The sequence below is a fragment of the Ctenopharyngodon idella genome, chromosome 7 (genome assembly GCF_019924925.1).
Source record: "Ctenopharyngodon idella isolate HZGC_01 chromosome 7, HZGC01, whole genome shotgun sequence".
Classification (NCBI taxonomy): domain Eukaryota; kingdom Metazoa; phylum Chordata; class Actinopteri; order Cypriniformes; family Xenocyprididae; genus Ctenopharyngodon; species Ctenopharyngodon idella.
The window spans coordinates 48,152,593-48,169,337 of record NC_067226.1 but is presented as its reverse complement, the minus strand read 5'-3'; the positions used below and the strand labels follow the sequence as shown (position 1 = coordinate 48,169,337).

At 39.5% G+C, this 16,745-nt stretch overlaps 2 protein-coding genes and 1 non-coding gene across 4 annotated transcripts; all 3 read right to left on the bottom strand.

Moving 5' to 3' along the window:
* Window positions 1–19: 19 nt before the first annotated feature.
* rps20 (ribosomal protein S20) lies at window positions 20–3,107 on the bottom strand. The gene is made up of 4 exons (XM_051900043.1): window positions 2,940–3,107; window positions 1,911–2,010; window positions 1,658–1,731; window positions 20–252 (listed from the first exon to the last, which is right to left on the bottom strand). Exons 1-4 carry the CDS (start codon window positions 2,940–2,942, stop codon window positions 70–72), a joined length of 360 nt encoding a protein of 119 aa, XP_051756003.1. The 5' UTR covers window positions 2,943–3,107; the 3' UTR covers window positions 20–69.
* Window positions 1,799–1,867, bottom strand: LOC127516854 (small nucleolar RNA U54). The gene has a single exon (XR_007931101.1). It is a non-coding gene; the product is annotated as a small nucleolar RNA U54 (small nucleolar RNA).
* Window positions 3,108–5,648: 2,541 nt separating the features above from the next.
* Window positions 5,649–16,666, bottom strand: plag1 (pleiomorphic adenoma gene 1). 2 transcript variants are annotated; one of them, XM_051899992.1, is made up of 3 exons: window positions 16,440–16,666; window positions 11,033–11,365; window positions 5,649–8,218 (listed from the first exon to the last, which is right to left on the bottom strand). In XM_051899992.1, exons 2-3 carry the CDS (start codon window positions 11,263–11,265, stop codon window positions 7,291–7,293), a joined length of 1,161 nt encoding a protein of 386 aa, XP_051755952.1. In that variant the 5' UTR covers window positions 11,266–11,365; window positions 16,440–16,666; the 3' UTR covers window positions 5,649–7,290. The 2 variants fall into 2 exon arrangements, with proteins under 2 accessions (XP_051755952.1, XP_051755953.1); XM_051899993.1 differs by lacking the exon at window positions 16,440–16,666 and adding an exon at window positions 15,706–16,425.
* Between the last annotated feature and the right edge of the window lie 79 nt (window positions 16,667–16,745).

The window sequence follows — 16,745 nt, the reverse complement described above, 5'->3', positions numbered from 1 at the left end:
AAATGCAAGCAGACAGAAATGCAAAAATCTCAATTTTATTGATCTGACAGCAAACACAGCAGACAGAGATTATGCGTCGGCGATGGTGACCTCCACCTCCACACCGGGCTCGATGCTGATGCTGGTGATCTGCTTGACAATCTCAGATGGACTGTGAAGGTCAATGAGGCGCTTGTGAATCCGCATCTGGAATCTGTCCCAGGTCTTGGAACCTTCACCACACGGAGTCTTGCGGGTAGTGATGCGCAGAGTCTTATTTGGGAGAGAGAAAGAGGAAAAACGTTTTATTTCGATAACTTTGCAACTCCATCACAGGCCAGTGTTGGGGGTAAGGCTTTACAAGTAACTTGACTTAATCAGATTTTTTTTTTTTTTTTAAAGTAACGAGTAAAGTAACGCATTACTTTTAAACTCACATCTAAATATCTGAGTTACACAGGTGTGAATTTGCATTTTTCTTCAGCCTGAGGCTTATTCAATTTACTTTTGCTGTGAAAAGCCTTTACATGAGCCAAAAAAAGAACTTTAGTTTTTTTTTGTTATTAAAATACAAGCAAGCCCAGCAAAATAGAAGTAACGTAACGCATTACTTTCCATAATGTACCAAGTAACGCAATTACTTTTTTTTTTTTTTATTAGGGAGTAATGCAATATTGTAACAATACTTTTCAAAGTAACTTTCCCCAACACTGTCACATGGTATCTGCAGAGTTTTTAGTCAAATTTTAACACTCACACAAATAAAAAAAATAATACCATATGGGCAGAGTAAGGCAATGTCTACAGTAACATCCCAAACTGTAAAATGACTATACGACTTAAACTTTACAGTTCAAATACAGGATGACAAAAAAGTTTCATAAAATTATAAATTTCATATTTCAGCCTTTAAAATCATTTAAGGGATGTCAATTATAAGTCATCATTTAAGATAAGATTGTGATGCGTGTATTTTTTCCCCCCCCCAGAATGCACATTTGCTTCTTTTCGATTCCCCCGGTTAACACTACATAAAATATGGGTTAATTTTTTGCTGTGGTGTGGCACTTAAGTAACAGCAGAAATATAGCGGTTACCCTGGTTATACAAAGCAGCTGTACTTCTTAGAACGCCAAATTTTTCTGAAAGGTAGCAAGCAACAGCAGTGCGCGTTTACTGTTAAACACGTAGCACGCATATTTAATCAAATCATCTCCTTCTGAATTTTATATACGTCACATTAAACCATATCACGATTCCGGATTCCTGAAAATGTAAGACCTCTTGAAATGATGATTAAGACTTCTGTACTATTTAAGATATTTATGACTTTTTATGGCCTTAAATTTGATAACTGAAGACTTTAAGGACCAACAAAGGTCAACTAGCAGCCATTTGAGTATTAGACTATCTGCTAACACTTTATTTTGATGCTCCTCAATAGACATACTGACTACAAGTTATTTTACTAGTCAACTAGCAGTCATTAGAGTATTAATAGGCATGTAGTAGCAAAGTCACTTAGTCAGTAGAACGTCTAAAGTCGACTATCGAAAAAGCATCTTAAAAGCTGGAGCATTCTTTGGGGAAAAAGTCTGTGAAAGACATGTACTTGATTGAAGCCATCTGAACTGTTCAAATGTAAATGAACAAATATGAAAAGATCAAGTCTGCTTACCTTGGTGGGCATACGCACAGGTCCCTTGACCTTCAGACTCTTCTCCTTAGCACCTCGGATCAAATCAGCGCACACTGAAGAGAAAACATGTTTAATGACGACGTGTCCGACACATTCAGACACAGATGAGTGCTCTGTGGAAAAGGGCTCAGAATAGCGTATAATACAAATCATGCTCATGTCATTCCTACATTTTTATCCTCATTGCCGTGGGTTTAGTACAGACGGAGAAGTGCAGCGCAAACAAACACACCTTTTTCCAGAGACTTGACGTTGCGGCTGGTCAGAGTGATGCGGATACGGTGGATGGCCACCTCGGCCTCGACAGGAGCCTTACCGGTGTCTTTGAATGCCTGTGAAACATACATGTGCTATTAAACTTCTTGAACAGTTACTAAACACTCACTTGAGGGCTGACATGCCCACAAAAACTAGGCACATCACGCTATCCGCAGAGTCTTTGAAACATAAATTTAGGACTTTAAGGCCTGCACAAATTCAACAAATACTGTATTTTTATTCAGAATGTATACATGTGCACTGGAATCGGACATGAACGCTATCTCAAGTAGTATTTATTACTGGGAAACTGGGAGATAATTGACACCAAAGTTTCCCAGTTGGGCTGGACAACATGGCTTTGGAGAGAAAGATTGATGCTGTGACCGATATTCTTTATTACTTTTCCCACACCAGCTACATCGCCTTTTGACATTAAAGTAGTGCATATTTACATTTATACTAACCATTTGAATCATATTGTATGATTTATGCACAACCAAAATAGCTTGTTCAAATACAGGCTATCTAGATATAGCAGTGAATGTTTTTATGGTTGTCAATGAATGGGACATTAAATATAATTTTGGCTTTAGTAAGATTTTCCCAATAAACAAGCAAAAATAAACATAGTATCCTCCATGATTCCTGTTCTTTCCGACAACAAAGCACTTGAACGCGTCGAGCTCGTAATCACGACTTCCGAAGTGGGAAGTAGGAAATTACCGATAGCACGTGAAGACAGCATATATGTACGAATAGTCTTTTTTTGTATTTTTACAGCATTTAAAACTTATTTATAATAATAAACATAAAAATATATATGTTTCACTACTACCAGCTTAAAATAAAAAGATGGTTGTTCGAGATAAAATATGACCGCGAACTGCTCTGAAACCACGAGCCCACAGAACGAGCAACAGCGCCGCGTTTTCAGACCTAAATAAAAACACAAGATGCGACAAAAACACTTATTATGATATTAGTAAAACTTCAGAATTACCATGATCACTAATTCCTGACCGACTTATTCGTAGCAAAGGCTGAAAAGCGAACAGCGGTGAGTCAGGAAGGGCGCAACACGACCTCACTGCGGTCCTTCAAAAAAGGGCGGATGAGCGGCCTGCTCGGGCTTTTATAAGCAGCATACGGGTACTGTGTGACGTCAACACTGCGTCGACAATTCCGCCGGAACAAAGAGCATTTTGCGGGATTTTTTTTTTTTTTTTTTTTTGCATAGTGGGATCATCACTGAGGATGATGGCTTAAATAAATATTAATAATAAATTAAAAAGGCATTTAAAAAAATTATGAAACAACATACATAAAACAGTTTATAAATCAAAATACACATTGTAAATAATGTTTTTCTTCTTCATTGATAATCATTGTGAGAAAACAAAGGGGTCTGAGTACTTTCTAAACACACAAAAACTCTTGGTAAAGTGAGTCCTTCTTGTGTTTATTGATCACTCAGTACTGTGGACAGTATTAACACTGGACCAAATCTCTCCTCTCCTCACATAGCAGCAAAGGTCGTCTGAACATACACAGAAACGCACACTTTTCATCAGAAACACGCACCGCTGCCAACAGCCTGCCTTCCTTAACATTAACCTGACACGGCTAGTCAGCGAATAAATAACTTTCTCTTTGGATGATGTTATCAGTATGAGATTCGTCAGCTGTGGCAGCATGATACACACATTCACACACACACATATAGATATATGGGATTCTGTCTTAGGCTATACATGTACAACAGTAGTTTGTAAAATACATTAAAGTAAAATATGCATGATTAGCAATAGCAGGCCATTGTCACAGAATGGCATTACAGAGACATTAAAACAAAAAAAGAACACATAATTATGGCTGGAATGCTATTTCATCTATCCATATCATCCATCCTCTAAATGATATATGCACCATATTACAAATACATTAACAATATGGCTCACGTAACCCCCAAAACACACTCACGCACACACAAACACACTTTAAAACAGTTTGAAATGTTAGGGAAAACAGAGGAGAGAAGGTCTGTTGCACCACCAGGGGCTTTACACTGTCCTTTAGCAGCATTATCCATCAGATTTATTGCAGGAGCGTCACTCATAAACACTCTGTGTTGTGATTGTACCTATGAACAGGAGAGTTTGTGGCTCCCAATGATAAAGTAATCCTATACAAGTCCACGATTCAGCAGCAATAAATGAACGACATCAGATGACCTCATGGAAGCGGGTCATTTAGCCACCTAGATCTGTGTCATTACTGAAGCTATCAGACACCTCGCAGTTTTTATTACAATCGCTCGGACACATTTCTCGATAGGTCACTTCAACTGTGGATCATCAAGTGCACTTAATTACGACATCTGTCAAATTACATGAATTCGTTTCTCACTCAAACACAAAACTCTATGAACCTACAGGCCAATTTGCACTTTTACATACTCTCAAGTTCAAAACCGATCATACAAAACTGTGTAAGACAGCACTTTGCTGAGTGACAAAGTGTGTTTGCGGGGTGTTAACCTTTGACTAAGTATTGAGAAATGTGTTCTAGCGATTGTAAAAAACAAAAACAAACTGTAAATGTAGTAAGTACTTGCTAAAGTAATCTTGCTGGAATTGACCTTTTTTCTTTTTTGGCTGAAGCCTCGTTTGAGAGACACTGACAATTTGATATTTTGTGCAATAAAGCAAAACAACAACAAAAACAACAACAACAAAAACAAAACACTGTATGAAGTGTACCTGTAAAAATATCACACATATAGCATTGTGTATGTATGCTTAAAATCTTCTAAAGGCTAATTATAACATCTAAACTATTTATAACAGTTACTTTCACAAAATAAAGGGCATATTATTTTTTCCGAAAGTGCTATTATGAAACATACGCCCCAAATGGAGGTTCTCTGAATGTTTAAGCTTTTAACAACCTTCAGCTTCCGAGGAAATAAATCAAAAAAACAACAAACAGACATTTACAGACTCTGTCCAAACACCCAAACACACACACACACACACACACACACACACACACACACACACACACACACAAACACAGTGTTGGGGAAAGTTACTTTTAAAAGTAATCCATTACAATATTGCATTACTTAGTTACTTTTTATGGAAAGGTATGTGTTACGATACTTTTGCGTTACTTTTTCTCACCTGGGCTGGGCTTGCCGGTTTGTTTTTTAATAGCCAAAAAAACAAAAGTTCAATTTTCTGGCAAATGTAAAGGCCTTTTCACAGCAACAGTGAATTGAATGAGCTTCAGGCTGAAGGAAATGCAAATTCACGCCTGTACAGTAGAGGTCAATAAATTGGGGAAAAAAAGTAACTTGCGTTACTTTATTTGAAAAAGTAACTCCGATATTTGTAACTCAGAGAGCTGTAAATTTAAAAGTAATGCATTACTTGGAGAGTTGTACATTTAAAAGTAATGCGTTACTTGGAGAGTTGTACATTTAAAAGTAATGCGTTACTTGGAGAGTTGTACATTTAAAAGTAATGAGTTTACTCGTTACTTTAAAAAAGTAATCTGATTACATTACTCAAGTTACTTGTAATGCGTTACCCCCAACACTGGTCTCTAGAGCAGTGGATCTCAACCTTTTTGACTTAAAAGCCCCCCCCCATTGTACACAACAATATTTAAAGGACCCCCCCCCCCCCCCCACACACACACACACTCATCCTGACGCCCCCTAGTGGCCCTGGCCCCCGCTTGAGAACCACTACTCTAGAGGAAGACGTGTTCACACTGAAAGCGATTACATTGCAGGAGATCGACCGCTTGCTGTACTGTGGGTTACTAGCAGGCATTCCAACTCAACTGCTGCATTCTGCGACAGATCATGTGACCGATCACATCATATTTGCGCGGACTCCCATTAGCAGCCGACACATCGCGTCACTGGCCATTTGCATAAAGTTGAGTCACTTGTGTCGCCTCAAATTGCCAACTCCCATTGAAAACGAACTGGTTGCTTTGCGAATCGCTGTCAATGTGAAAAACCTACATTTGATTCTTCAGCTTATGTTCGGAGAGAAGTCAATATGATGACACAGTCCGTCACAGATTGTATTTTGGAGTTTTGTAAGCTGTGAGCTTAAACTGAGACAGCAAAAACCGATATGAATTTTTCGTTCATCGACAGCTTTGATCAGTGCAACAGCCAGCATTCTGGTGGATGAGGTTGAATAAAGTAAGAGAGAGAACAGAGTAAGTGTATGTGAGTGTGTGTGTGATTCTTCGTCCTTCTTTCCCTTTGTTGGTGTGAATTGTGAAGCATTCCTGCGCTGGTGTCCTTTGAGGCCCTTACAACGAGCAGCAGCATGAAGGCAAACAGCCATCAAAAAACAAAAAAAACATAACGAGATGAGCCTTCCTCTCTATAGCTATGAAGGTTTTGGTTGCCTTTGGCTGTAAATAGTTGAAAACGCTGGTAGTTCAGTACCCAACAGTTCATGAGCCATACAACACACAAAGAGATGGAAACAGCGTTAGATGAATTATCTTTTAGCTTTGATGGAACTTCGACACCGCTAGTGTTAATGAGAGGACATTAAAACTACGCACTCTCTATCTCTGTCGGCATTTTCAGAGCTAAACGTCACTGCAAACTGAGCTCTGCTTCTTAAGCCCAAAGTATACTTTACTTTTTACGAGTACGCGAGGGTGCGCGTGATGCGAATTTCGTCATCAGAAGAGTACGCACATACTGTACACGCACCGCTGGATTTTTGTAACCGCACTTTGTACGTGCAGGTTGCACATGCGCATTTACTTTTTTTTTGCAGTAATTAGTTTATCCACAAGGTGGCAACCGTGCCCCGGGGGCGTCGATTCACAAGGTAGTCGAAGAAAAACTGAACAGAACAGACCGGAACGAATGCAAGCTACAGCGACGATGGAGGCCTACATAGACGAGAAATTGTGGGAAGAGGTTTGAAAGTACCCTCATTTGTACAACTCTAGCATGAAAAATACAAAGATGTAACACATGGTGAGAGATCGCACAAAACTGTGCATGCGTCGAACGCCTGTGTATGCATACGAGTCGAATGAAGTATGCTTTGCGCAGACTGTGTGCATACACTAGCATACGCATAAAAAAACGAAGTATACCCAGGGCTTTAATGTTCAGTTACAGTAAACACCTCTAGATAAAACATAAAACGAGTAATGCATCTGTAATGATACTGTCCTCAAGACTTTCCTTCAAAATGCGGCAATTTTGGCAAGATTTGTTGGACTCTGTGCTTGTTCGAATTTGATTAAGAGCTAAGTTGATGATAAACATAAAAGTGCGACAAAAACCATAAGTGTTTGGGCTACTGGAAGGCTTGGTGGAAGCGAGGCAGGGTGGTGGTTGTATTCAGAGATGGTGGATGTGTGTAACTCGGAGTGCTTTGTGAGTGTGAGATTGTGTGAAGGAGGCTAAGAGGCTCTGGCGTGTCTTGGATGGGTGTGGCCAGTAGCCCCTCCTCCTGGCTGTAAGCCACTCCCAAAGTAGGCCCCGCTCCCTGGTTGTAAGGCAGAAAATTAAACAGTGGAGACAGAAAGTCCAGGGACGACGTCGTCTCTCCGGTCACCGTGGCGGAAGCACTCAGCTTGGGTGTATCTTCGGCCTGTAGCTCCAGGAGATAGCTTTCGAGCTCCGCCCTCAAGGGCGGCGGTGGCGAGTAAGAAGCATGACCTAGTGGATACCTTAGGGTGAGTGGCCCGGATGCTGGCGAGGATTGTGACTCCATCAAATCGACAGGCTCCGCCTTAACCCTCAGCAGCTCATGAGCGTGGCTTTTCTTTACATGGCGGGTAAGATGGTCCTTGCGGCCGAATCGCTGGGCGCAGTACTGGCACAGGAAGTCCTTGCGTCCTGTATGCACAACCAGGTGGCGTCGCACGTCCTTGCGGGTGTAAAAGCGCCGTTCGCAGTGTTCGCACTGATGTCGCTTCTCCTTAGTCGCAGTAGCGCTTTTCCCCGCATGTCCCCGTAGGTGCTCCAGCAGCAGGGGAGTGCTTGGGTACGACTGCAGACACACCTGGCAGGTGAGGTCTCCACGGTGAGCAGCGTGAAGGGCTTGGTGCCTTCGGAAGCCAAGTTTGGTGTTGTAGCTCTTGCCGCATTCCGTGCAGCTGAAAGCCTCCTTGTTGGGGTCGTGTGTGTGGAGGTGGTTCTTCAGGTGATCTTTACGGTGGAACATCTTCTCGCAGTAGCTGCACTTGTGTGTCTTTTCTGGCGAGTGTGTGGCCATGTGCCTATGGACACAAATATGCATTAGCATACACTGACCATACCGGGAGCTATTCCTTTGATGACCAAATGTCATATAATGAAATTGAGTATATCTGGTCTTGCTTAACCCTTTCCCCGCCATTGACGAGTGTTTCCGGCAATCCATGTTTTCACTGTTATAGGGTGAGGGGCGCTGTTTCGCATATTCTGAAATGGTACAGAATCTCCGGTTCAAAACACAGGCGAAGAAGAAGCAGAAACAAGCGATAGAAGCATTGCAACTGTTTTAGAAAACGCTGGCGGGGAAAGAGTTAATGTGATTTTAGGTTTTGGCTTAGGATCGCAGTTTGGGGCATTAACATCCCTTTCAACCAATTATTTAATCATTATTATACACACACACACACACACACATATATATAGGCAAAATTTGTGTTAACAAATATACAAATACAAATATAAACATACAATATAAATACAGACGTGACAGAGCAAAATGTGTTAACATTTTAAGAAGAAGAACACTAGGCAAACATAGTTTTACATCATTTGAAACTACAGCATGTAGGTGCGTGGGTGCATTAATTTGCATTATTTTAACGTTATGTTTAGTTTTTACCTACAACCTTCCACATTTAGACAGTGATACACAAATTTCCACATTCGAGCGTTTTATACAATGGACTTAAACAGCTCGCCCTTTAGTTCATAATCAACTGACAGTCGTGACAATGTTCGACATTATTAACTCACTTTTCACGTTATCAGTCACACGTGCCCTCGAGCTCCAAGATTCTCCCGTTCTTGGCTCATTTTGAGTCAGACTTGTGAATTCAGGGAATTGTAAACTGGAGACTCGCTCTGACCAAATCATTTGAATCAGTGAGTTGTTGACTAGAGACTCGCACTGAACGAATCATTTGAATCAGTAAGTTATTAGGCTTGTACGACTTGAAGCTGCGGTGCACAGACCGATCAGTGTATGACATCAACGTACCGTGAGAGCGATTCAAATGCATATGGAGCCATCTGCTCTCTAATCACTATTGCGGTACTTTGATGTCATACAACGATCAGACTGTGCAGCGCAGCTTCAAATCGAACAAGCCTGTTGACTTGAGACTCGCTTTGACTGAATCATTTGGATCAGTGAGTTATTGACTGGAGACTCGCTCTAAGCAAATCATTTGCGACAATAGTCGGCTTTGGGAAACGCACCCCTGATGGGATTATTTGAATCAGTGAGTTGTTGATTGGAGACTCGCTCTGACCGAATCATTTGAATCATTGAGTTGTTGGCTGGAGATTCACTCTGACCGGATCATTTGAATCAGTGAGTTGTTGACTGGAGACTCACTCTGACCGAATCATTTGAATCAGTGAGTAGTTGACTGGAGACTAGCTCTGACTGAATCATTTGAATCAGTGAGTTGTTGACTTAAGACTCGCTCTGACCGGATCATTTGAATCAGTGAGTTGTTGACTGGAGACTAGCTAAGACTGAATCATTTGAATCAGTGAGTTGTTGACTTAAGACTCGCTCTGACCGGATAATTTGAATCAGTGAGTTGTTGACTGAAAACTCGCTCTGACCGGATCATTTGAATCAGGTAGTAGTTGACTGGAGACTCACTCTGACCGGATCATTTGAATCAGTGAGTTGTTGACTGGCGACTAGCTCTGACTGAATCTTTTAAATCAGTGAGTAGTTAACTGGAGACTCGCTCTGAACAAATCATTTGAATCAGTGAGTTGTTGACTTAAGACTCGCTTTGACCGGATCATTTGAATCAGTGAGTTGTTGACTGACAACTCGCTCTGACTGAATCATTTGAATCAGTGAGTTGTTGACTTAAGACTCACTCTGACCGGATCATTTGAATCAGTGAGTTGTTGACTGAAAACACGCTCTGACCGCATCATTTGAATCAGGTAGTAGTTGACTGGAGACTCGCTCTGACCGGATCATTTGAATCAGTAAGTTGTTGACTGGAGACTCGCCCTAACCGAATCATTTGAATCAGTGAGTTGTTGACTGGAGACTAGCTCTGACTGAATCATTTGAATCAGTAAGTTGTTGACTGGAGACTCGCCCTAACCGAATCATTTGAATCAGTGAGATGTTGACTGGAAACTCACTCTGACCGAGTCATTTGAATCAAGAGTTGTTGACTGGAGAATCGCTCTGACTGGATCATTCGAATCAGTGAGTTGTTGACAGGAGACTCGTTCTGGGGTGCGTTTCACAAAAGCATTGTTAACTATGGTTGCAAGTTCCATTGAACTCTATTGGTAACGACAGAACTTGCGACCACAGATGGCTTTGGGAAACGCACCCCAGACTTGATGATTTGAATCAGTGAATTGATGATTGGAGACTCGCTCTGACCGAATCATTTGAATCAGTGAAATGTTGACTGGAGACTCGCTCTGTTCGAGTCATTTGAATCAAGAGTATGTGACTGGAGACTAGCTCTGATTGAATAATTTGAATCAGTCTGATCGAATCATTTGAATCAGTCTGACTGAATCATATGAATCAGTGAGTTGTTGACTGGAGACACGCTCTGAAAGAGATGCAATCGGTGCGGTCCAATTCACCAATGAATCGTTCAGGGCTGCATTTCCAAAAAGCATTGTGAACCCAAGTTGATCGATTAAGACAAGATTAATATGTAGGACAGAATGCTGTTCCAGGACCATCAAAATATAATGATCTAGGAATATTTTACTTATTTTAATCACACCATACGGTCTCAGACTGAGACAGAGAGAGTGGGTTCACATCTGAGAGCTATGATGGGCATTAAATGGTTTGTGACAGTACAAGTACCTACCGTAGGAGTTTATACTTGGAGACGAAGGCCTTGGTGCAGTCAGTGTGTGTGCAGCGATACGGCCTTTCCCCTGTGTGGGAGTACGAATGTACCTTCAGCTTCTCCAAGCTGTTGAAGGCCTTCTCGCACAACTGACAGGAGAAGTTCTTCCTCACTTTCCCCTCGACTCTCCTCTTCCTCACTCGACAGTGTTCTGCCGTGCCGGGGCAGTCGTTGGGAGGTACTGTTGCCATGGCAACCTAGCGACAGCAAGCCATGCGGAGGACACGAGTGATACGTCCCAGCACAGAGAGCGCGTAAAAGCCCAAATCAACACAGCAGAGACGCAAGGCCCTGAGAAAAAGATAGCGACAAAAACAAACATTACAAAAGAAACTTTACAGATTGTACAGCTGTCAGAAGTTTTTCTGAAGCCAAAAAACCCACGATGAGCTTGAACCCTTAATGCTGAAAAACTTTAGCTAAAACTAGATGAGTAAAAGCTGATGACCTAACTTTGAAAAGCTTGAAGTTTGAGGATGTTATTCAAAGAAGACAATAAAATGTTACCATGTTCTAACACATTGCTAACATGTTTTAGCATGATATCTATTACATTGCTAACAAGTTTCTAGAATTAATTAACACATTGCTAGCATGATTTAACATGTTGCTAGCATGGTTTAGCACACTGCTAAGATGTTTTAACATGTTTCTAGCATGATTTAGCACATTGCTAACAAGTTTCTAACATGAATTAACACTTTGCTAGCATGATTTAACACGTTGCTAACATGTTTCTAACATGAATTAACACATCGCTAGCATGTTTTAACATTTTGCTAGCATGGTTTAACACATGTATGATGTTTTAATATGCTACTAGCATGAATTAGCACATTGCTAGTATGTTTTAACATGTTGCTAGCACGGTTTAGCACACTGCTAATATATTTTAACATGTTTCTAGCATGATTTAGCACATTGCTAGCATGATTTAACACGTTTCTAGCATGTTTCTAACATGAATTAGCACATTTCTAACATGTTTTAACATGTTGCTGGCATGGTTTAACACACTGGTAGGATGTTTTAATATGCTACTAGCATTATTTAGCACATTGCTAGCATGTTTTAACATGTTGCTAACAAGATTTAACACTGCTAACATATTATAACATGTTGCTAACATGATTTAGCACACTGCTAACATGTTTCTAGCATGAATTAGCACATTGCTAGTAGCCTGTTTTAACATGTTGCTAGCATGATTTAACACATTGCTAGCATGTTTCTAAGAATTAGCACATTGCTAGTAGCCTATGTTTTACCATGTTGCTAGCATGGTTTAGCACACACTGCTAGGATGTTTTAACATGCTGCTAGCATGTTTCTAACATGAATTAACACATTGCTAGCATGTGTTAACATGTTGCTAGCATTGTTTAACACATGCATGATGTTTTAATATGCTACTAGCATGAATTAACACATTGCTAGTATGTTTTAACATGTTGCTTACATGGTTTAGCACACTGCTAATATATTTTAACATGTTTCTAGCATGATTTAACACGTTGCTAGCATGTTTCTAGCAAGAATTAGCACATTTCTAACATGTTTTAACATGTTGCTAGCATGATTTAACACATTGCTATCATGCTTTAACATGTTGCTAACTTGATTTAACACACAGCTAACATGTTATAACATGTTGCTAGCATAATTTAACACACCGCTAACATGTTTCTAGCATGAATTAGCACATTGCTAGTAGTCTGTTTTAACATGTTGCTAGCATGTTTTTATGAATTAGCACATTGCTAGTAGCCTATGTTTTAACATGTTGCTAACATGAATTAGCGCAATCACTGAATAATAATAACGCACACCTAACATAGCATACAAAACAATACAGGATATGCAGAGCGTACGAAGAATCAAGTAAAAGAAGAAGCTTCTTTCTTTGCACTACTCAACTGAGGTAAAGGCTGTCAGTGGAATATTTGCAAAGTCTAATAGCGAATATAATGTTTCTCTGATTTTTTTAATGTTATTCTTTTAGGCTCTACATTTACACAACGACGATTTACTAAAATGGAAAAGTTTTTCCTTTTCACTTTTCGTGTACAGATGACACCATTGACAAAACAACGGATACGCCAAAACAACTAAAAACGCTGTATTCTGCTGCCAGGCCAGTAGGTGGCGATGTCACTGTAAAGAAACACTACGCATCTATAGACTGAACACGTAACACGCATGAGCATGAAAACCCCCATATAGGGGCCATTTACACAATACTGTTTTCAACTAAAAACGTAAAACTTTTAATGCGTTTTGGCCGTTCATTTACACGACAGCGGTGTTTTGGGGGCCTGAAAACGCAAACTTTTGAAAACGGGTTTCAAAGTGCAGGTTTTAGAAAACTATACCATTATCATCTCCATGTAAACAACAAAAACACAAATTTGTGAAAACAGTGATGGCATTTATTACGTGTTCAGTCTATAGGCGCGTAATGTTTCTTCACAAAGTGACATCGCCATCTACTGGCCTGGCAGCAGAACACAGCGTTTTTAGTCGTTTTCATGGATCATTTTCTTTAGTAAAACTCATTAATAACCTCGGCTGCTCTTCTTTACTTTGTGTTTCGCCACTGATCACCACCTGCCTTCTTGTTTTCAAAGCCTTGGGAGTTTATGATCGTTTTCACTCCTTTCTGTTTCATTTATCTCAAAAACTCACAAAAGTTCGACCAGCTCGATCTCCCAAGTGTTTTAATGCTATACAAATCCCTCATTTACCAGCAGAATATTTGCAATGAAAAGTCAAAGAGCAAATGCCAATTTAAAGCTATAATCTTTAATCAAACACCAGCCAGAATAAATGTTTTCTCTCACACTTTTCCTTTATAACTGTTTCATTCTGGATTAGATGCTTTTATCTAATAACTCTGTAAACATTTAAACATTCTCAGGAATATATAAAATAAATAAAACATTTTTTAAACCAATGAATTTATTGTTCTTTGCCTTTTAACATCTAATCGGCTCTTTCTTTTCTACGATTTATGAAAATACTGTATGTATTAAAATTACTTAAATTACTTAGAATTTTGGTAATGCTCACTAATTAAATGGCAAAATATATTTAGGTACAAAATTAAAATGCTTTGTCCAAAATATTCTTACATTTTTAAACACATTCCAGACTTGTAACTGCAGTTATATATATAAAAAATGCTGGGTTGAAAACAACCCAAGTTGGGTTGAAAATGGTCAAACCCAACGACTGGCTTAAATGTTTGACCCAACCTGCTGGGTAGTTTTATTTAACTCAACTATTGTTTAAAAGTTACTATATGTCTGGCTTAAAATGAACCCAAAATAGGTTGGAAATTAAAAATCAGACACATAATTATTACTAGAGGGAACAATAACAATCAAAAGGTGAACATTTATTAATAAGCAATTTAATAAATGTTTATAGTTTAATCATTATTCATTAAACTTATTAATAAATGTTCATTTCCAGCATATTTTTGGTTCATTTTAAGCAAGAAATACAGTAATTTTTAAACAATAGTTGAGTTAAATAAAACTACCCAGCAGGTTAGGCAAACATTTAACCCAACAACTAATCAGCTCTTTCATCATTTAGTTACACATATTTTTTATGCATTTCAGTAATAAATAAGCCATGCAACAGAAAGAAACATCAGAACTTCATTACCTGATTAAATTGTTTAAACCTCACAGCCAATGATTATGATTATGATAGCAAATAAAACATTTAGTTCCCAGCGAAAATTAAGCAAACAAAAATAAAAACATGATGAAATAAGCTTCAAAATCATATTACTGCACCAAATCTGTAAAAAAAAAGAGTGTACATGTACTGCTCATTTTCTGCCAGGATTTTATCCAGAAATTTTAACCCTAAAACACGACAATGCAATGCATAATCCAAAATACAGGTGAAACACCTGTAAAAAACCAACAGACTACGGAAAATTCCTTCATATTTATACAGTACACTGTGCCCTATTTTTACTGACTTTTTTTTTTACAGTGATTTCATTACGCAGTCCAACCTTTTTGACTTCCTACCGAAACTCAGTTTTAAACTAGACATTAGTCACAGATAACAGCCTGTTAGAACGCTAAATCTTTAGCTTTTCTTCTGCGAAACTGATCCATGCAGTTCTTCGCACTCCAAAACACATACGCGGAAAGGTCTGACGTTTTCTGAAGGACTCCGGACTTTCTTCCAGTCACATTTAAACCAGCAGCAACAGAACATCCATAACAACTGCGCGGTAAACCCGATGACCCCCTTCAGCTCAAAGGCTGCTTAAAAAAGAACATCCAGGAGCAAAAAAAAACGGATGGAGTTCCTTATAACTACCCCAGATGGGAAATCTTAACCTTCAACATATACTATATACATACTTATGCGCGTTCTATAGGTATTTTGCGCACAATGCCACACGCGCGCCATCATCACATGCACGCGCCACATATGAAACTATTGATTGCAAGTAAATCTAGGCTGAGATTCTGCAGAAACGCACCGCACCCCGCGTCCTAACAACCAACAACTCTGAAATTATCTACTGACCTCTCAGTCAGTGTCACCAGTGAAATCAAACTCTTACTAAAGCATTCTGTCCTTTAAGATTTAATACCCACCAATCACATCCTGATCTCAGTGGGACTTTCTCTGGGAGCAGAATCATTCTGGACAGATGAGCTCAGCTCAGCATCTCCTAATTAGTCCCCCTTCACTTCTCCCACCATTTTGGTTGTTTGCGATATTGACAAGCAGCTTCTCTTCCTATAGTGACCCACAGTGCAACTTTGTATGAATCACTGACAGCCCTAATATTAGCTATATAGTCAATAAACACACTGACTGTGACTCCCGAGCTGCTAACTTTGTGAACCATGTCAAAGTTAAACAGAACTAAACAGCTTGTTTATTAAATTCCGCGTTTACGAACGTGGAAAGGTGCTTCTATCACAAACGCGTTCATTTCGTGTGAATGTTTGTGTCAAAAAAATTTGCGCAGTGTATTTTTTTAGTGTTTAAATACGCATGAGTTCGCTACGCGATCCTGTCGTTATTATATTGAGAGAAAACAAATTTTAAAAACTTTTTTTCAACTTTTTACAACTACACGCGTTTCTCTGTTTATTGACATTCGTCCGCGCGCAACGTGACTTGACAGAAACAACAACAGAATAATGTTCGATTTTCTACATAATTCAGTCTTTCGTTGCTTTTCTCTTAAGTTCCAGACTGGGCGCTGATTAACACAAAACTTTTTTTTCCCTCTAGCTCACCCCTCTCTCATAATTTGAATAACCCCGATATTTTAATTAAAGAACGCCGTAACAATTTTCTTAATATGCGTAAAACTCACCGTAGGAGCGTTAACATCCTTTCTAGGGTATTTTTCTTGACTTTCAACTATTTCCCGGATTTTTAATAATTTTTTTCTCATATTTTTTGCTAGACGCGGCGGGCCTAAAAATTGTTTGCTTTCCCCTCTTTCCAGCAGCCATTGTGTATGCGCTGCGATGCAACCAACCCAAGCGTTGGCCACGCCCACCTCGACGCCCTCCTTCCTCGCGCTCGTGATTTGTGTAACAAACTGTCACTTTCAGATTTCACCGCCACTTAATTTCACTTTCAGAAAATCTGAAATTTAGGACTCGTCGGGGATTCT

Bases quoted from the DNA above. Each gene is read 5' to 3' on its own strand.
- rps20 (XM_051900043.1), bottom strand. The intron at 1,732-1,910 runs GTGTGTTTGTTT...TTTTCTCTTCAG, and splicing joins CGTCAAGTCTCTGGAAAAAG to TGTGCGCTGATTTGATCCGA. The intron at 253-1,657 runs GTAAGCAGACTT...CTCCCAAATAAG, and splicing joins CTGTGCGTATGCCCACCAAG to ACTCTGCGCATCACTACCCG.
- plag1 (XM_051899992.1), bottom strand. From the start codon at position 11,265: ATGGCAACAGTACCTCCCAACGACTGCCCCGGCACGGCAGAACACTGT. The intron at 8,219-11,032 runs GTAGGTACTTGT...TTGTGTCCATAG, and splicing joins TCCAAGTATAAACTCCTACG to GCACATGGCCACACACTCGC.